Raw genomic sequence first — 21434 nt, forward strand, 5'->3', positions numbered from 1 at the left:
AATACCGTCAGGCCCCGGAGCTTTATTTACATTCATTTTCTTTAACTGCTGTAGCACCTCGATCTACACACAGTCCTTATCAATATCCTTTAATATTAAATTCTGATCCGCATGCAGTCGTTATTACTAACCTTTAATATTGGTTACATCCCAATTGGCACACAGTCCTTATGGAATATTCTGATCTATATTTATACACTGAAACTGCTTCATTAAAGGAGCACTATAGTACCAGGAAAACTTTTTTTTTCCTGGCACTATAGGGTTATTAGGTTCCCAATGTGTGCAGGAATAGCCTCTTCTCCTGAAGGAGTTAATAAAAATGAATCATTTAATGTAGAACATCATTGTGTAGCAATTAATTCAGCAACTGAGAGTGGATGGAGTTTATTCCGTATAATCACAGAGCAAGTATACTTCACACACTAATTAGAACTAATTTTTAACTAAATGCTGGTGTTAATCAGCTAATGTGAATGAAAGGAATTAAGTTCTCACAGCTTCCTGCCATAACACGATGCCGAGATCACAGGCACAGCGCCGGTGCAGCAATGCCAGCTACCATTAACCCTAGATTTCCCTTCTGTGCCTCGCATTGCATGGAAACCCTGTAATTATAGAAGTCGGACTCTGTTCGTCTTTCTCAGACCATGGCTGTGTTCATGAACTTAGAACCTTCTCCAGGGATTCATTGGCTTGGGCCCCATGGCACACAATGGGTTAATAGGGAATCATCCATTGTACTGCGCTACAGAATTTGCTGGCGCTATATAAATAATAGAATTTTAATAATAATTTGGAGGTTGATGACGGGTATGTGGTGCTGTTGGCGACACTCCCAGATATCTCTTGGTATGCACTCTTCTCTCAAGCCATGCCATTACATGCATTGCTCTCACTGAATTTGGGGGCTGTAACATGTGTTGCTTAATGTTACAAATGTATGGTGAATAATATCCAGCACTTCACATAACTGCCCTGAGATTACCAGGGATCTTTCTGGACATTTACATAAGGAAACCCTTTTAATCATGGCAACTGGCCATTTATCACTTTCTATGGGCATGTTTGGACATACGGCCAAACAGAAACCGGTTGTGGCCAAAAAGCCAAGATTGATTGTCGTTATTGATCATCTGAAAACACGACATCGATAAACTGGTACCTCACTAAATGAATACTTTCTAACATTTACATATTTTTTTTCAGAGGACCATATGTGAATGACTTGGTCTGCATGGGACAGGGTTATTCACTAATGTGAGAAATAAAAGGGAATTAAAAGTAAATTGTGGGGGGGGGGGGGGGGGAGGAGTGGTTACACAGGGGGAGCTCCGTGACTAAAATTCAAGGGTTACACTGACCTTTGTGACACCAGTTGCTCTGAAAGATCCTCCCTAAGCAATGGGAAAGAAAAAGGCTGATAACACTGACAACCACTGACACAGGAGAACCCCGCAGCTACCTGTCGTAGCGTCACCAGCAGGGCCTCGATTCTCCAGCGAAGACTCCCACACGGCCCTGCCAACAACGACTGCCAGGTGTAATCCAGTGACAAAGAATGCCTTAAGTAGCCTCTTTGATGAGATCTGGTGCAACAGAAGGCACTGGAAAAACCTTAAAATGTGCGGCTTAGCATACGTTATAAAGGCTGCTGAAATACTACACTTCTTTCAGCAGCTGCTGTCGAACCTCTTCTCTGCCAAACAAGCTAAATTAGTCCTGCTGGATGACTGATACACGATCTCGGCCCCCAAACAGAGCCCACACAGGATCTCCTCATACGAATCCAACTTGGGCAGAAGAAACAAATGTTCCTGACCGCTGTCTGCAACAAGATTTCCTACCGATACGAGGATTGCTCTTTTACATTTTATCCTGACCTGTCTAAAGCCACGATTGACTAGCGGAGATCATTGAAACCCCTGATTACTGCAAAATATCACCATGATTCCTTGACTCTGACATTCGTCATACCCTCACGGAGCTACCAGCCGAAACAGGAGAGCAGCGACATACACCACACCCACCGCCCCAGGTTCGTCCACTTATCCCGGCTGCAGAAAGAGGAAACCCTGCGATAGCTGCTGTGATACCGTGAACATAGGCTTACTCTTTATATCTTGATTTTATTTTGCTTTTCGTGCATCTTTGTCTTGGTTATTTTACTTTGAAAGTTACTCCATTACTGCTTTTGACTCTTTAACCCCTTAAGGACCAAACTTCTGGAATAAAAGGGAATCATGACATGTCATGTGTCCTTAAGAGGGCCCAACCTTATTCGATACAGCTATGATTGCTGGCATGTTGAGATTAATCCCCTCCATGATTACTCACACTTCCCTTCCCCCACCCGCTAGCCGTGGCACTAAGTGGGTGCCTCCCTCACGACAGCTATTCATCCGGTACCCTATGCTAATACCAGAGGCGCTATCTTAGTTGTTCTGCCTGTTAAAGCACTATATAGAATGGGATGCAGTGTACTTCTTGTAGTTTCCATACCGAACACATTTCCCGTCACTTTACCCTCAAGCACTGTATTCTGCTCTGTTCCTCTTCAACATGGTGCGAGCCCAATGTTCCCAAATCTTATTATCCCTGGGCTATATGACCGCTTGTGGCATGTAAAGGACAAAGTAACAGAACGGGAAACTTCTTTAACTTAGTTTCCTTTATGGCTGCGTTGGTCTGAAGTTTGAAATTTACTTTGAATTCTCACTTTATTAACTATCCCTGCGCGTGTTAGCTGCAGGTGATTTATAACCATATCCCAGGGCTACAAGCAGGGGGCCTCTCTGGGATTCATTCCACAGGCTAATTACAGGCACCATCCTTCTAGAAACCTCGTCTCAGATCATCAGAACAAGCTACGGCCGACCTCCTCTCTGTAATTACTGTGTGGCTTTCGGATTCCATTGTTAATAGATTTGCTGGTGCAGATTTAGTTTAAATATCACAGTTTTGTGGTAGTCTGTCTTAAATGTTCTGTGTAATTTATCAATTGTATTTATTTTGATTTAAAATGTTGAAACTTCTGCTTTTATCTTTACTTCAGTATAATATTTTATCACCAGATAGGGTGTTATAGAGGTCCAGCTGTCATTGCTATGCTTTATTACAAAGGCTTTTACATACAACCAGTTCTGGCGCTCCATATCTGGTTTTCATGTTTTTTTATTTTCCTTTTTCGTTCCTCAGTCACAATGAGCGGAAGGTGACCTGCAAACATCCGGTGACCTCGCAGCCATCTCAAGATAACTGTATCTTTGTGGTGAACGATCAGTAAGTATTGAATACACACTTTTGAAAAGAATCCACTTTGTCCCGCTGTAATGGAAATTTAGACTTGGTTGAGGTTTCTACTGTAAAAAAGTAAGCAAAACCTCAAACTGGAAGAAAAGATTTTAAAGAATGTGAATGCAGCTTTGCAGAATGTGGTTTCATGCTGGAGGTGGAAACAAGTGGCTTGCTGACAATGGTCTATGGGACTGGGGAGGAGGGAAGTTTTTCATATTGGATCAATTAAAGTCTAATAATAAAATTATAGGGAAAAAATATATATATATATATTTTTTTAAATCATTTGGTGGCGGGGGAGAGTCATTTTCGTTTTTTGGCCAAGAGCATCCTGAAGTTTTGGTTTCGGCCCAGAATTTTCATTTCAGTGCATCCCTATATTGAACGCTTTGATTTTCTTTTTAATCCTGCCTTGCTCTGTCAGCAAGATGGCTTTGAGGTTCACTCTTTCTAATTTGTTACTTGTGTGTGTGTGTGTTGTTTTCTAACTAGGCAGTTTTGGTGTAATGATGGATGTGCGATCTGTCCAACATCGTTCAGATTTCAATGGCCTGCAGTTTATTAAGAGTGGCAGCCTCTTTCCTCTATGCGTTAGATTCACAAGCTTCCCTCTTCTGTCGCCCTTCTATTTACAGCACGACTTCCACAATGACCTCTCAGGAAAAGAAAGATCGAACTGTGAGCATGACAAGCGATGCCTCAAATTGCAATGTGATCTCCACTGCTGATCCCACCAGCCCCCTGACCAGAGTGAGTGATTTTCTCTGTCAGTCAAGGCTTGAATACTGTCTTGCATTGGACATTCAAAATACTGTGTATACTTTACCAGGTTTACCCTGATGTTTCTAATGTTTTGAACAGAATAGAAAATCAGGACTTTATAACCTGTCAAGAGTTTAATTTAAGTCAATATTATACTTAAAACATTTTTTTTCATTATTATTATTATTAATCAAACCAGAAATCTTTCTGCGTCCAACTTGGCTCTGGTCGTTGGGGTCCCAGGCAGCCAGTGGTAGGGATATCTTTTTAATGTATAGTGATTCCGTAGCTAACGGGTGCAGATTAAAGACTGGACAAATTTAGATGCATCGTTGGTTTTATTAATGATCTTTTCGCCTGTTAAATGGAGCGGAGATTGGACTCTGTGACACTGTTTTGATTTAATTATCATGTTTTCTCTTTCTCCCGAACAGTCCTCCCGAACGTCAGGAAAAGTTCATAATTTTGGCAAAAGATCAAATTCAATAAAGCGAAATCCAAATGCCCCAGTCGCTATGCGCAACTGGCTTTATAAAAAGGTAAGGTGACATATTCTTGGTCAGTCCCTATAGTTTGCCCTCACCATCCCATTGAGCAGATCCTATCTTCTTTTCATCTCTTCCTCATGTGCGACCTCACACTCCAATAACGTAGACCCTTGCTCCCCTCCCTCTTTCCCTTATATCGCATTGTGCCCCCACTCCCCTTCCGTGCGCACAACTAAAGGGGTGCATTTGAGTAGAGGAAATGTACTGAGGAGTGCCGTTAGTGAGGGCTTGTAGGTTTGTGTTAGCAGTTTGGATTTGATCCTGAAGGATACAGGAAACCAATGTAATGATTGGCAAACGGGTAAGGTGTGGGAATAGGAGTCAGTCAGGCAAATAAACCTGGCTACAGCAATCATCATTATTATTATTATTATTATTATCATAGCCATTTATATAGCGCCAACAGATTCCGTAGCGCTTTACAATATTATGAGAGAGGGGATTTAACTACAAATAGGACAATTACAAGAAAACTTACAGGAACGATAGGTTGAAGAAGACTCTGCTCAAACTAGCTTGCGGTCTATGGGAGGAGCTTGCGGTATATGGGAGGAGCTTGCGGTATATGGGAGGAGCTTGCGGTCTATGGGAGGAGCTTACATTCTATAGGGTAGACTGAAGTGGGCCAATGCAGGTATTAATGAGGCTGATGAATAGAGTTCCAATAGTCTAATCGGAAAATAATGCGCACATGAACATGGTTTTTGAGGTGGAATTTACAGGATTTAGAAACACACTGTATATGAGGAGAAAAAGTAAATCAAAAGCTACACCATGGCAGTGAGCTTGTGGAGATGGGATAATGGGTGTCCCATTGACATGCAGGGAGATGGGTGGGGGGGGACGAGGAGTTCATGGAAGAGAGGCAGCAAGTGATGCATTCCAGGAGAGCCGGAGTGAGGCCAGGGTAGGAGAGGTAAATCGGAGTATCATCTGCATATAGATTGTACTAAAATCTAAAGGAGTGGTTAGTTACCAAGAGGGGCAGATGGACAATAACTGAGGACTAAGAACAAAGGCTTGAGGAACATTAAGACAGGTACCGCGGAGGACGTGGCAACAGAGAAAGTGACACTAGATGAGCGTTCAGAAAGATAGGATGAAACCCAGGAAAGTACAGAGTCCAAGGTTGGCGGAGGGTTTGTAGAAGAGCGTGGTCAACAGTATCAAAGGCAGCAGAGAGGTCGTGGAGAATTGAGAGAGTACTGACCTTTAGATTTAGCAGCGATTACGTCGTGATTACGGTCACTTTGGTAAGGGCAGATTCAGTGGGCCAGTGAAGAATTTTTGTGATTTGTAAAACTTGGAGAGCATGGGAGCTAGATTGAAGAGGGTTAAAGACGGACCATGATATTTTTCCATATTTTTTTTTTTTTTTTTTTTATAATGCTGTGTGCCAATCTAGATTTAACCAAGGTTATTAAAAACAAACTGTATGCGGATCAGAATTTAATATTAAAGGATATGGATAAGTACTGTGTGTAGATCGAGCTTTTGTCTAATTTAAAAAAATATATTCTTAGCACCTAAGCAACTGTAGCTTAATGAAGTAGTTATGGTGTATATATCTTGTCTCTGCAGGCTTACTGCTGAATTCAGTGCCATTTAGGAGTTAATACTGTCCTAGTCTCACCTCCCTGCATGTGACTTACACAGCCTTCCTAAACACTTCTTGTAAAGAGTCATCTAATGTTTACAGTTCATTTATTGCACATTCTATATAAGAATTTATCTCCTGCTAATAGTTTGCATGAACCTTCAGGAGCCTCCTGTGTGTGTGTTTAAATTACAGAACAGTAGATACAAACTTCTAATTAATATCAATGCAGGCTGTGTCAGACACTGCCAGGGGAGGTGTGGCTAGGGCTGCATAAACAAAGTGATTTAATGCCTAAACAGCAGAGAATTGAGCAGTGAGACTGCAGCGGCTTGGTCTATACACCAAAACTGCTTCATTAAGCTTAAGTTGTTTTGATGCCTATAGTGTTCCTTTAGAGGATATTGACCAGGGCCATTTTTGAAAAGGGTTTCACTGATATAGTATTAAAGAAGAGTAAAGGTTGCATGTTAATTATAATGCGTTACATTTATTCAATGGGTTTAAAAATAATAATAAACGTATTACTACTACTCATGCAAAGTAGCAGGAAAGAGGGCAGAACGTACACATGACCGTCCATACAGCACAGACGCACACTGCCTGTATAAAACAATAACAGACCCATAGTATGCAGAGCGTTGACACACCAACCCAAACTGAGTACTGACCAACCCGACGCCTATTACACAAGTCCAAGACCAACTCCTGACATATTGTGAAAGTCAGCAAATAAAGCACTACTACGCACATGACTGCAAGGCAGGATGGTTAACAGTTTTAAAGTGACTAGCCCAACAAAGTTTAGCTAGACGACTATTCTTCTGTGATCCTCTTGTCTCTTCACAACTACTCTCGCAATTTAATCAAGATGTCACTCTACCCTAACTTCAGCTACCACTGTTACTTCTCTTGAGCAACAAATGTTAAATTACGTTAAGTTTTTTTTAATTTACCGTTACTTTAATCTAAAAATGTGCAATGCTTATATGTCACTATTATATTATACTGTGAAATGCTCAAGCTTACGACCGCTATCGTGGCAGAGTAAGCCGTGTTGTAAACCCCATGCACTCAAAAATAAAGAATAAAAAATAAAAATAATAATGCTGACAGACGTGAAGAGGGCCATGCTAAAAAGTGCTTACATTCTAGATTTTCTTAAGTGGTTAAATGCATAGGAGAGCAGTGAAAGTGTTATATCATTTATACAATATCCATGAGTACAAAACATTTCTTTTAAAATTCCTACAAATATTCTGTGCAGATATTTATTGTGATTGACTTTATATATATATATATATATATATATATATATATATATATATATATATATATATATATATATATATATATATATATATATATATATATATATATATATATATATAAAATTTATTTTTTGTTCCACAGGCAAACTCTGGAATGAAGTTGTGGAAGAAACGTTGGTTTGTGCTGTCAGATCTCTGCTTGTTCTATTACAGAGGTGAGTATAGTAGTAGCATTGTGCGTATTGCAGAGGATACAGTGGGCGGGCGGGGATATATACTGTTATTGGGGAGGATACAGTGCAGGGGGGATATATACGGTTATTGGAGAGGATACAGTGCGGGGGTATGTATACGGTTATTGGAGAGGATACAGTGCGGGGGCGGGGATATATACTGTTATTGGAGAGGATACAGTGCGGGGGCGGGGATATATACTGTTATTGGAGAGGATACAGTGCGGGGTTGGGGATATATACTGTTATTGGAGAGGATACAGTGCGGGGGTGGGGATATATGTTATTGGAGAGGATCCAGTGCGGGGGCGGGGATATATACTGTTATTGGAGAGGATACAGTGCGGGGGCGGGGATATATACTGTTATTGGAGAGGATACAGTGCGGGGGCGGGGATATATACTGTTATTGGGGAGGATATAGTGCGGGGGCGGGGATATATACTGTTATTGGAGAGGATACAGTGCATTAGGGATATATACTGTTATTGGAAAGGAGGATACAGTGCGGGGGCGGGGATATATACTGTTATTGGAGAGGATACAGTGCGGGGGCGGGGATATATACTGTTATTGGGGAGGATATAGTGCGGGGGCGGGGATATATACTGTTATTGGAGAGATATAGTGCAGGGGATATATACTGTTATTGGAGAGGATACAGTGCATTAGGGATATATTCTGTTATTGGAAAGGAGGATACAGTGCGGGGGCGGGGATATATACTGTTATTGGGGAGGATACAGTGCAGGGGGGATATATACGGTTATTGGAGAGGATACAGTGCAGGGGGGATATATACGGTTATTGGAGAGGATACAGTGCGGGGGGGATATATACGGTTATTGGAGAGGATACAGTGCGGGGGCGGGGATATATACTGTTATTGGAGAGGATACAGTGCAGGAGGGATTTATACTGTTATTGGAGAGGATACAGTGCGGGGCGGGGATATATACTGTTATTGGAGAGGATACAGTGCGGGGGCGGGGATATATGTTATTGGAGAGGATATAGTGCGGGGGCGGGGATATATGTTATTGGAGAGGATCCAGTGCGGGGGCGGGGATATATACTGTTATTGGAGAGGATCCAGTGCGGGGGCGGGGATATATACTGTTATTGGAGAGGATACAGTGCGGGGGCGGGGATATATACTGTTATTGGAGAGGATACAGTGCGGGGGCGGGGATATATACTGTTATTGGAGAGATATAGTGCAGGGGATATATACTGTTATTGGAGAGGATACAGTGCATTAGGGATATATACTGTTATTGGAAAGGAGGATACAGTGCGGGGGCGGGGATATATACTGTTATTGGAGAGGATACAGTGCGGGGGTGGGGATATATACTGTTATTGGAGATGATACAGTGCAGGAGGGATTTATACTGTTGGAGAGGATATAGTGCGGGGGCAGGGATATATACTGTTATTGGGGAGGATACAGTTCGGGGGCGGGGATATATACTGTTATTGGAGAGGATACAGTGCGGGGGCGGGGATATATACTGTTATTGGAGAGGATACAGTGCGGGGGCGGGGATATATACTGTTATTGGAGAGGATATAGTGCAGGAGATATATACTGTTATTGGAGAGGACACAGTGCAGGGGTGGGGATATATACTGTTATTGGAGAGGATATAGTGCAGGAGATATATACTGTTATTGGAGAGGACACAGTGCGGGGGCGGGGATATATACTGTTATTGGAGAGGATATAGTGCGGGGGCGGGGATATATACTGTTATTGGAGAGGATACAGTGCGGGGGCGGGGATATATACTGTTATTGGGAAGGATACAGTGCGGGGCGGGGATATATACTGTTATTGGAGAGGATATAGGGCGGGGATATATACTGTTGGAGAGGATACAGTGCGGGGGCGGGGATATATATACTGTTATTGGAGAGGATATAGTGCGGGGGCGGGGATATATACTGTTATTGGAGAGGATATAGTGCGGGGGCGGGGATATATACTGTTATTGGAGAGGATATAGGGCGGGGGCGGGGATATATGTTATTGGAGAGGATACAGTGCGGGGGCGGGGATATATACTGTTATTGGAGAGGATACAGTGTGGGGGCGGGGATATATACTGTTATTGGAGAGGATACAGTGCGGGGGCGGGGATATATACTGTTATTGGAGAGGATACAGTGCGGGGGCAGGGATATATACTGTTATTGGAGAGGATACAGTGCGGGGTTGGGGATATATACTGTTATTGGAGAGGATACAGTGCGGGGGTGGGGATATATACTGTTATTGGAGAGGATACAGTGCGGGGGCGGGGATATATACTGTTATTGGAGAGGATACAGTGCGGGGGCGGGGATATATACTGTTATTGGAGAGGATACAGTGCGGGGATATATACTGTTATTGGAGAGGATACAATGCGGGGATATATACTGTTTTTGGAGAGGATACAGTGCGGGGGCGGGGATATATACTGTTATTGGAGAGGATACAATGCGGGGATATATACTGTTATTGGAGAGGATACAATGCGGGGATATATACTGTTATTGGAGAGGATACAATGCGGGGATATATACTGTTATTGGAGAGGATACAATGCGGGGATATATACTGTTATTGGAGAGGATACAATGCGGGGATATATACTGTTTTTGGAGAGGATACAGTGCGGGGGCGGGGATATATACTGTTATTGGAGAGGATACAGTGCGGGGGCGGGGATATATACTGTTATTGGAGAGGATATAGTGCAGGGGATATATACTGTTATTGTACAGAATGAAATGTAGGTGGAGTTGTGAACAGCCATTTTTATTTTGTGGTTCTTTTTATATATTGTAATTGTTTGTTCCAAGTGTTAAATCAAGATGTTACTGGTGTCCTGCTCCCTGGTATCTCGCTAAATGGGCAGTGTGAGGGTGTAGTTGTGGTATTCATAATTTTATCCCTGGCACAGCAGATGTCATTTTACTGCACCATGCCGTGATAGATTGATCGCTTACTTTTAAAATCAATCCTAGCAATTTCACTGAATGGCCGATGGTGATTGGTTGTCAGTGAAGTAGTGTTTTGTGGCTAAATGCTTGGGCAATCTATTTAGCTAAATAGGCCGGCGTTTTTCTCAGCTGTGTGCATAGTAACACTCTGCTCCCTGCTGGAACCCAAGGACAGAACAATGTTACCTTCTCCCTGCATGGCTGCCATCAGGCGTTCCCCATAATTGAATGTCAGTGCTTGTTTTCAGCCTTTAAAGCCGGCTTGTTGCCTGAGGGTTTGGAGAATTCCCATCAGATCTTTCCTGTAAATAAACTCTGAATGTGGGCCGTTGCTTGTCACTGGGAGTAGAAAATGCATGTTCCTCTTGACAGTTGCAATCTTTTTATTCTTGGCTGCCTTGTTACTAGTCTGTCTATCCGAACACTATGTACATTGTAAAATATAACCGTGTAAAATACATTGTGTATACAGTATAAAATATAACGGTGTAAAATACACTGTGTATACAGTATAATATATAAAAGGGTATAAAGTACATAGTGTGTATCCTAAACCTTTACTTGCAGGGACGTAACAGATTACATGGCTGGCTCCGTAGTACACATCTTAACCCTTTACTGTTCTTATTGCGGGGAAGTAACTGATTCAATGGCTGGCTCCGTAGTACGCATGTTAACCCTTTACCGTTCTTATTGCGGGGACGTAACTGATTCGATGGCTGGCTCCGTAGTACGCATGTTAACCCTTTACCGTTCTTATTGCGGGGACGTAACTGATTCGATGGCTGGCTCAATAGAACACATTTAACCCTTTACTGTTCTTATTGCGGGGACGTAACTGATTCAATGGCTGGCTCCATAGAAAACATCTTAACCCTTTACTGTTCTTATTGCCGGGGACATAATTGATTACATGGCCGGTTTTGTAACCTAATGTCCACACATCTTCTCTCTTATCTGCTGATGTTGTGAGGGGCCTGGGAGATACTGTATGTTTATTTTATTTTATTTTATTTCTATGAAGACTGATTTATAAATTATAAATAGATCATTTTATAGATTGTGTCCTGTTTGACAGATGAGAAGGAAGAGGGTGTGCTTGGCAGTATCCTGTTGCCCAGTTTCCAGATCTCTCTAGTGACCCCAGAGGATCACATTAACCGCATGTTTGCCTTTAAGGTAAGGAACGTAGACTCCAAAGTATTTTCTTGTGAATGGGAATAGACAATTCAAATGAAAAGATAGTGGCAGGGAAACTTTGCATGCTTTGAGGCAACTGGGTAAAACATTGAAGGTACTTGGCAGTTGGCACCAACATGGGATGTGCCAGGCAGCTGGAAGAAGCAGTGGGGGGGGGGGGGGGGGCAGGGCAAGTCAAAGTAGAAATAGAGGGGCAGGGATCTGAGAAAAGCGGTGTAGAAGCGGGGCAGTTGGATGAAGCAGTTAGATAATCTCAGTTAGATGGTCTAGGACAACTGAGAGGAGCAGGATTAATATCAGAGACGCAGGAAATATATTTGACAATTGTAAACTGTGCGTCACTAGTCATTGGGTTTCTCTATAGGACCTTACTGATTTCTTGTTGATGCAAAAAATAATTCTAATTTCCTTCTCTTTTTATTTTCTAATCTCACATTGTTGGTTTCACATCTGAGTCTATCACACTGAGCTGTCAGAGCACCTCAGCATGGTGAGTACAGTTATCCAAACCTACAGCAAACTGTGATTTATAGAATAGTAACGCTGACTTTGCAGAATGTATAGTGTATAGAATCCTTCATAATTCACAGCCAGTTTATCAATACGTTGCTTTATTTCTGAGTTGTTTAATATTAACGTTTCGATTTCTGTTTTTGTTTTGCAGAAGCTTAATAGTTTGTTTAAATGATCGTGTGATTTCCTATCAGGCATCGCACCCAAACATGAGGACCTATTATTTCTGCACAGACACCAGCAGAGAGATGGAACTCTGGGTAAAAGCCATGACTGACGCCTCACTCGTGCATTCTGAACCTACAAAAAAGTGCGTTTTTTGCATGCGTCTTAAATGATTAAACTCTACCTCTGCCTGCCAGAGATCAATGCGTTCAGGGTTATTCACTAAACATTGTGCAGATTTCAAAGTGATTTTCTAATTTTAGGATAAAATTGCTGTATTGTAAGAATACTCCCATTTTCCGTTTCTTTTTGCCTGAAATTTTAAATTCACCTTGAAGTCTTAAGTCTGTGTATTTTAACCCCTTAAAGACCAAACTTCTGGAATAAAAGTGAATCATGACATGTCACATATATATATGTATATGTGTATGTGTATGTATATGTGTATGTATGTGTGTATGTATGTGTGTATATATATATATATATGTGTATGTGTATATATATTCAATCAGCTTGCCACTCCACAATCTACTATACAAAAATGTAGCTTTCTTGGGTGCAAACCCACGTTGAATATAGAATAAACAAAATAAATGGTGCACTCCTAGGTCTTCAAATCCAGAATTCTGTGTTTTATAAGATTTAAATCAAAACTGTCATCTGTGGAGGGAAAAAAATGGACATTTCGATCAAGCTCTTGATAAAGGGTCAAAACGTCATTTATTTTTTTCTACGCAGATGAAAGTCTTGATTTAAACCTTATTAAACATAGAATGTTGGATTTGAAAACCTAGGAGTGCACTCTTGAATTTCATATAGATATATCTATATTTAATTTTTTTATCGCACTTTAGTGAATAATTATGATAGACTTGAATTTTTTAATTCTGAGGTTAGATTAGAGATTACAACACCATAAATCTACATAAATGTGCAACAAATTAAATTGGCTTTTCTTTTGAAAATCTTCAATATTGTGTAAAAATATGAGGTTACCCTGCAAAATTCACAGAATTTTAGCGCTGGTTCCATTATTCCCAGGGTTACCTTGGTGTTAGTGAGCGTTGGTTCCATTATTCCCAGGGTTACCTTGGTGTTAGTGAGCGCTGGTTCCATTATTCCCAGGGTTACTTGACTCGGTGTTAGTGAGCGTTGGTTCCATTATTCCCAGGGTTACTTGACTCGGTGTTAGTGAGCGCTGGTTCCATTATTCCCAGGGTTACCTTGGTGTTAGTGAGCGTTGGTTCCATTATTCCCAGGGTTACTTGACTCGGTGTTAGTGAGCGTTGGTTCCATTATTCCCAGGGTTACTTGACTCGGTGTTAGTGAGCGTTGGTTCCATTATTCCCAGGCTTTGACTCTGTGTTAGTGAGCACTGGTTCCATTTTTCCCAGGTTTTCTTAACTCCGTGTTAGTGAGCGTTGGTTCCATTATTCCCAGGGTTACTTGACTCGGTGTTAGTGAACGATGGTTCCATTATTCCCAGGGTTACTTGACTCCGTGTTAGTGAGCGTTGGTTCCATTATTCCCAGGTTTTCTTGACTCGGTGTCAGTGAGCGCTGGTACCGTTATTCCCAGGGTTACTTGACTCGGTGTTAGTGAGCACTGGTTCCATTATTCCCAGGGTTACTTGACTCGGTGTTAGTGAGCGTTGGTTCCATTATTCCCAGGGTTACTTGACTCCGTGTTAGTGAGCACTGGTTCCATTATTCCCAGGGTTACTTGACTCGGTGTTAGTGAGCATTGGTTACATTATTCCCAGGGTTACTTGACTCAGTGTTAGTGAGCGCTGGTTCCATTATTCCCAGGGTTACTTTGGTGTTAGTGAGCGTTGGTTCCATTATTCCCAGGGTTACTTGACTCGGTGTTAGTGAGCGTTGGTTCCATTATTCCCAGGGTTACTTTGGTGTTAGTGAGCGTTGGTTCCATTATTCCCAGGGTTACTTGACTCGGTGTTAGTGAGCGTTGGTTCCATTATTCCCAGGGTTACTTTGGTGTTAGTGAGCGTTGGTTCCATTATTCCCAGGGTTACTTGACTCGGTGTTAGTGAGCGTTGGTTCCATTATTCCCAGGATTACTTGACTCGGTGTTAGTGAGCGTTGGTTACATTATTCCCAGGATTACTTGACTCGGTGTTAGTGAGCGTTGGTTACATTATTCCCAGGGTTACTTGACTCGGTGTTAGTGAGCGTTGGTTCCATTATTCCCAGGCTTTATTTTCGTGTTAGTGAGCGTTGGTTCCATTTTTCCCAGGTTTTCTTAGCTCTGTGTTTGTGAGCGTTGGTTCCATTATTCCCAGGGTTACTTGACTCGGTGTTAGTGAGCGTTGGTTCCATTATTCCCAGGGTTACTTGACTCGGTGTTAGTGAGCGTTGGTTCCATTTTTTATTCCCAGGGTTACTTGACTCGGTGTTAGTGAGCGCTGGTTCCATTATTCCCAGGGTTACTTTGGTGTTAGTGAGCGTTGGTTCCATTATTCCCAGGGTTACTTGACTCTGTGTTAGTGAGCATTGGTTACATTATTCCCAGGGTTACTTGACTCGGTGTTAGTGAGCACTGGTTCCATTATTCCCAGGGTTACTTGACTCGGTGTTAGTGAGCGTTGGTTCCATTATTCCCAGGCTTTATTTTCGTGTTAGTGAGCGTTGGTTCCATTATTCCCAGGGTTACTTGCCTCTGTGTTAGTGAGCGTTGGTTCCATTATTCCCAGGGTTACTTGACTCTGTGTTAAGTGAGCGCTGGTTCCATTATTCCAAGGGTTACTTGACCCGGTGTTAGTGAGCGTTGGTTCCATTATTCCCAGGGTTACTTGACTCGGTGTTAGTGAGCGTTGGTTCCATTATTCCCAGGTTTTCTTGACCCGGTGTTAGTGAGCGTTGGTTCCATTATTCCCAGGTTTTCTTGACTCGGTGTCAGTGAGCGCTGGTACCGTTATTCCCAGGGTTACTTGACTCGGTGTTAGTGAGCACTGGTTCCATTATTCCCAGGGTTACTTGACTCGGTGTTAGTGAGCGTTGGTTCCATTATTCCCAGGGTTACTTGACCCGGTGTTAGTGAGCGTTGGTTCCATTATTCCCAGGGTTACTTGACTCGGTGTTAGTGAGCGTTGGTTCCATTATTCCCAGGGTTACTTGACCCGGTGTTAGTGAGCGTTGGTTCCATTATTCCAAGGGTTAATTGACTCGGTGTTAGTGAGCGTTGGTTCCATTATTCCCAGGGTTACTTGACTCGGTGTTAGTGAGCGCTGGTACCGTTATTCCCAGGTTTTCTTGACTCGGTGTTAGTGAGCGTTGGTTCCATTATTCCCAGGGTTACTTGACTCGGTGTTAGTGAGCGTTGGTTCCATTATTTCCAGGGTTACTTGACTCGGTGTTAGTGAGCGCTGGTTCCATTATTCCCAGGGTTACTTTGGTGTTAGTGAGCGTTGGTTCCATTATTCCCAGGGTTACTTGACTCCGTGTTAGTGAGCGTTGGTTCCATTATTCCAAGGGTTAATTGACTCTGTGTTAGTGAGCGTTGGTTCCATTATTCCCAGGGTTACTTGACTCGGTGTTAGTGAGCGTTGGTTCCATTATTCCCAGGGTTACTTGACTCGGTGTTAGTGAGCGTTGGTTCCATTATTCCCAGGCTTTATTTTCGTGTTAGTGAGCGTTGGTTCCATTATTCCCAGGGTTACTTGACTCGGTGTTAGTGAGCGCTGGTTCCATTATTCCCAGGGTTACTTTGGTGTTAGTGAGCGCTGGTTTCATTATTCCCAGGGTTACTTGACTCAGTGTTAGTGAGCGCTGGTTCCATTATTCCCAGGGTTACTTTGGTGTTAGTGAGCGTTGGTTCCATTATTCCCAGGGTTACTTGACTCCGTGTTAGTGAGCGTTGGTTCCATTATTCCAAGGGTTAATTGACTCTGTGTTAGTGAGCATTGGTTACATTATTCCCAAGGTTACTTGACTCGGTGTTAGTGAGCACTGGTTCCATTATTCCCAGGGTTACTTGACTCGGTGTTAGTGAGCGTTGGTTCCATTATTCCCAGGCTTTATTTTCGTGTTAGTGAGCGTTGGTTCCATTATTCCCAGGGTTACTTGACTCAGTGTTAGTGAGCGTTGGTTTCATTATTCCCAGGGTTACTTGCCTCTGTGTTCGTGAGCGTTGGTTCCATTATTCCCAGGGTTTCTTGACTCTGTGTTAAGTGAGCGTTGGTTCCATTATTCCCAGGGTTACTTGACTCGGTGTTAGTGAGCGTTGGTTCCATTATTCCCAGGGTTACTTGACTCCGTGTTAGTGAGCGTTGGTTCCATTATTCCCAGGGTTACTTGACTCGGTGTTAGTGAGCGTTGGTTCCATTATTCCCAGGGTTACTTGACCCGGTGTTAGTGAGCGTTGGTTCCATTATTCCAAGGGTTAATTGACTCGGTGTTAGTGAGCACTGGTTCCATTATTCCCAGGGTTACTTGACTCGGTGTTAGTGAGCGCTGGTTCCATTATTCCCAGGGTTACTTTGGTGTTAGTGAGCGCTGGTTTCATTATTCCCAGGGTTACTTGACCCGGTGTTAGTGAGCGTTGGTTCCATTATTCCCAGGGTTACTTGACCTGGTGTTAGTGAGCGTTGGTTCCATTATTCCCAGGGTTACTTGACCCGGTGTTAGTGAGCGTTGGTTCCATTATTCCCAGGGTTACTTGACCCGGTGTTAGTGAGCGTTGGTTCCATTATTCCCAGGGTTACTTGACCTGGTGTTAGTGAGCGTTGGTTCCATTATTCCCAGGGTTACTTGACTCGGTGTTAGTGAGCGTTGGTTCCATTATTCCCAGGGTTACTTGACTCGGTGTTAGTGAGCGTTGGTTCCATTATTCCAAGGGTTAATTGACTCGGTGTTAGTGAGCGCTGGTTCCATTATTCCCAGGGTTACTTTGGTGTTAGTGAGCGCTGGTTTCATTATTCCCAGGGTTACTTGACCCGGTGTTAGTGAGCGTTGGTTCCATTATTCCCAGGGTTACTTGACTCGGTGTTAGTGAGTGTTGGTTCCATTATTCCCAGGTTTTCTTGACCCGGTGTTAGTGAGCGCTGGTACCGTTATTCCCAGGGTTACTTGACTCGGTGTTAGTGAGCACTGGTTCCATTATTCCCAGGGTTACTTGACTCGGTGTTAGTGAGCGTTGGTTCCATTATTCCCAGGGTTACTTGACCTGGTGTTAGTGAGCGTTGGTTCCATTATTCCCAGGGTTACTTGACTCGGTGTTAGTGAGCGTTGGTTCCATTATTCCCAGGGTTACTTGACTCGGTGTTAGTGAGCGTTGGTTCCATTATTCCAAGGGTTACTTGACCCGGTGTTAGTGAGCGTTGGTTCCATTATTCCCAGGTTTTCTTGACTCGGTGTTAGTGAGCGTTGGTTCCATTATTCCAAGGGTTACTTGACCCGGTGTTAGTGAGCACTGGTTGTAGGTTGGACATGACTCGTGGTCTAGGGTTGGTTTCTGGGAGGGGCCTAAGTCAGTGTATGTGGGAGCAGCCATAACATTTTCCCCTGGGTCTTTCTGCCACATACATTCTTGTGGCATTGCCATTTCTGCTCTTGTCTGTTGTTTTTCTCTGATTGTGTTTACGTGGCACAGTAGAAATCTCCAGAGTTAAATGGTTTTGTGGCCACATCTGTTCAGTCAGGACATATATAGACAGGCACATTTTGGGATGCCACAAATATTTCCCACAATGCTTCACGCGGTTCAGAAATAGCTCCTCGACGTCCAGGAGGGGGAGGTTTTTTGCTGTAATAAGCAGATTGGTTTCCAAGTTTATTCTCTGTAATGTTGGCAATGTCAGTGTATTTAAACCTTATGCTAAAGTTACCAATTGAATGGTGTTGGTGTAACCTAGCCCTTAACTAAATAATATCTACCTATTATTTCTTTAGAATATATATTTTTTTATTTTTTTATTCTAACATTTTAATTGGAGAAAGATTTTTGTATTTAAGTCTGTATAGGGGAGTCACAGCTGTTATCCCGTTTATGCACTTGTGTTTGTGGCAAAGGTTTGGACAATCAACTGACTCGACAAATGTATGAAAGTATACGAGAACAATCCTGGAGGAAGTGTCATGTATTGGGTATTTGTTTGGATATATCTGTATACTGAAATATCTCCTCTGCCTATCCCTAGGTTGGATCTTCTGAAGTTTGAGAATCCAGCACCTCCAGAAATGAATCATGTTCCCAACCACCGGCTATTGATCAGGCCAGAGGTGATTAATAATCAAAAAAATAAAGAGATCAACAAAAAGGCCCAGGAAGCTGAGAAATATGGCTTCCAGAAAGATGGCCAGGATCGTCCCTTAACTAAAATAAATAGCGTTCGACATCACCCTGGCTTCTCGGATTACGAAATTCTGGCGGCAAATGCTGCGCGGTACCGATCAGTGCATGCAAATGGGCCGGACAGTAGACACATGGAGACTCAGGGCCACATCTCCGAGACAGACGCCATCGATCACCAGAGGCTTCACATTCTGAACACTGAGCCTGAAAGAGTCATTCAGCGTACCAATTCAATGTTACAGCTGGAGCAGTGGATCAGAGCACAGCGAGAAAAGGAACCCGATGAGGATGGCAGAGGGTGAGTTCTTGATTACCTTCTCACAGTGAGCTAGCCACATACTCCCTGCTTATGGGGTCTCCCATCACATCCGCTGTCTTGATATGAAGACTGATACAGCCCCTCCCTTTCAGTGTGCGCTGAGATCATCTTTCTTTCTTTTCTTTTTCTTTCTTCACCACGTTTATCAAATTCAAACCTATTATATGTATTGTTTTTGCTATTTGCTAGTTTAATTATTTTTCCCGTAAAAACAAAGAATATACTTTCATGTTGTTGTTGTTTTTGTTGTTGTTGTTATAGTGCCATCAAATTCTGCAGCGCTTTACAATGGGTGGACAAACAGACATGTAGTTGTAACCAGACAAGTTGGACACACAGGAACAGAGGGGTTGAGGGCCCTGCTCAATGAGCTTACATGCTAGAGGGAGTGGGGTTAAATGACACAAAAAGGTAAGGATAGTATTAGACTAGTGACAGTTGCAGAAGAGGAATCAGTTGGGAGCTATTAACAGTTTAATTGATACACTTTTATGAAGAAGTGGGTTTTTAATGATTTTTTTGAAGGAGTGGAGACTGGTTGAGCATCTAACGGAGGAAGGAAGCGAGTTCCACAGGAAGGGTGCAGCCCTTGAGAAATCTTGAAGGTGAGCATCAGAGGTGGGAGTACGGACAGAAGATAGACGTAAGTCTTCAGCAGATCGTAAGGGCCTAGACGGGACATACTTGTGTATAAGGGAGGATAGATAGGTGGGAGCAGCATTATGTAGACATTTGAAAGCAAGAACCAGAATTTTAAATTGAGCTCTATATTTTATAGGAAGCCATTGTAGGGACTGACAGAAGGGTGAGGCATGGGAGGTGCGGGCGGACAGGAAGATGAGCCTCGCCGCCGCATTCATTATGGACTATAACGGCGCGGACTGTAGCGGATTACAGTAGTCAAGGCGAGAAAGGACAGTGGAATGGACCAACACCTTAGTTGCATCTGGCGTTAAGTAGGGGATATTCCTGGGAGAGCAGTGTATGAACATTTTTTTACCCAGCTGAGTTTTTGACAACTTATTTAGAAAAACACACTTAATCACAGAAACTAAATCGACACAGATTCCATTTTTTTATCTTTATTACTGAAGCCTGTTAATGCCACACTGTCTTCTTTAAAACTGTATAATAAATCTGTCACAATTGTCACTTTATAAACCATTATTTATTATGAATGTGACATAAGTCTTGTGTTTCTCTCTTCATTAAAGTGTCATGTCATATCAGACGTTGCCCAGGAACATGCCTAGTTACCGTCCCCAAGTTCTGCCCCGCTACCCAGAAGGATATAGGACCTTGCCTCGAAATCCCAAACCACGACCAGAAAGCCTCTGTAGCACTGCTGGGGTTGGCTATGATCGTACAGTGGTTCCAGCTAGTGTGGAGGAGAAACGGCGCTCTATTCGGGATGATACCATGTGGCAGTTATATGAATGGCAGCAGAGACAGTTTTACAACAAGCAGACCACGCTGCGGCGACATTCCTCCCTCACCAGCCCGAAAACAATGATCCACATATCCGAGCAGACGCTGCATTCAATCCCGCTGTCCCCATCACATGGCTCCATATCTGGCTATCATACTTATTCCCCTCATCGACCTTACAGATCCGAGGTGTCCTCACCAGTTCAAAGAGGCGATCTCACCATTGACCGGAGGCAGAAGACTCTCCCCAATAAGGTAACATCAGACCATTATTATGTAATCGTTCTATGAGTTGTCTGTATTTTATGGGATCACCTTAGTTTTTTCTGTAAATTACCTGTTCATGCATTCTCTGTCAAGGATCCAGTTTGGAGAAATCTATGCTGGGAAGATTCCGTTTTATTTCAATGTTTCTGACTTGCTCTCTTTCTTCCCATTTGAAGTCTAAGCTATAGTTAGTACGTTAAGTGTGCTTCGCAGGAGCTCTGCTTCTATAAATGTGATTAGCTTTGCTACATCTCGGTAAAAGAAGGTCCATCATTAAAACATTATGCCATATTTAAATATTTTCGACTAAATTTAAAAGACTTCTTCTTTTTCATAACCTTTGTGTTAACATTGTGAATTATGAAGCAGCATGTTGTGATACTGAAAGTATTAATTATGTAGTTAAACACCATTCATTAAACACGTCCCCAGATCTCGAAATGGATTAAAAATTGCCACTAACTCCTTGTTACATGTGACCCCTTGAATCCATGCTAGAACTGGCCCAATGCTAATATCCTGAATACATATTGT

At 42.7% G+C, this 21434-nt stretch overlaps 1 protein-coding gene across 8 annotated transcripts in view; it reads left to right on the plus strand.

The window, feature by feature from the left end:
• The window catches only part of PLEKHA5 (pleckstrin homology domain containing A5), a 192793-nt gene that overhangs the window by 127097 nt on the left and 44262 nt on the right, over positions 1-21434 (plus strand). For 6 of the 8 annotated variants that reach the window (XM_063446624.1, XM_063446625.1, XM_063446628.1 and 3 more), the window contains 8 exons: positions 3199-3282; positions 3933-4047; positions 4494-4598; positions 7618-7690; positions 11778-11878; positions 12607-12722; positions 18732-19184; positions 20420-20888. In XM_063446624.1, the coding sequence (XP_063302694.1) occupies positions 3199-3282; positions 3933-4047; positions 4494-4598; positions 7618-7690; positions 11778-11878; positions 12607-12722; positions 18732-19184; positions 20420-20888 (1516 nt within the window). Of the gene's footprint in view, positions 1-3198; positions 3283-3932; positions 4048-4493; positions 4599-7617; positions 7691-11777; positions 11879-12166; positions 12390-12563; positions 12723-18731; positions 19185-20419; positions 20889-21434 lie in introns of those variants that run through there. The other 2 variants (XM_063446630.1, XM_063446629.1) reach the window with 2 other exon arrangements.

The sequence above is a fragment of the Pelobates fuscus genome, chromosome 3 (assembly GCF_036172605.1).
Source record: "Pelobates fuscus isolate aPelFus1 chromosome 3, aPelFus1.pri, whole genome shotgun sequence".
Classification (NCBI taxonomy): Eukaryota; Metazoa; Chordata; class Amphibia; order Anura; family Pelobatidae; genus Pelobates; species Pelobates fuscus.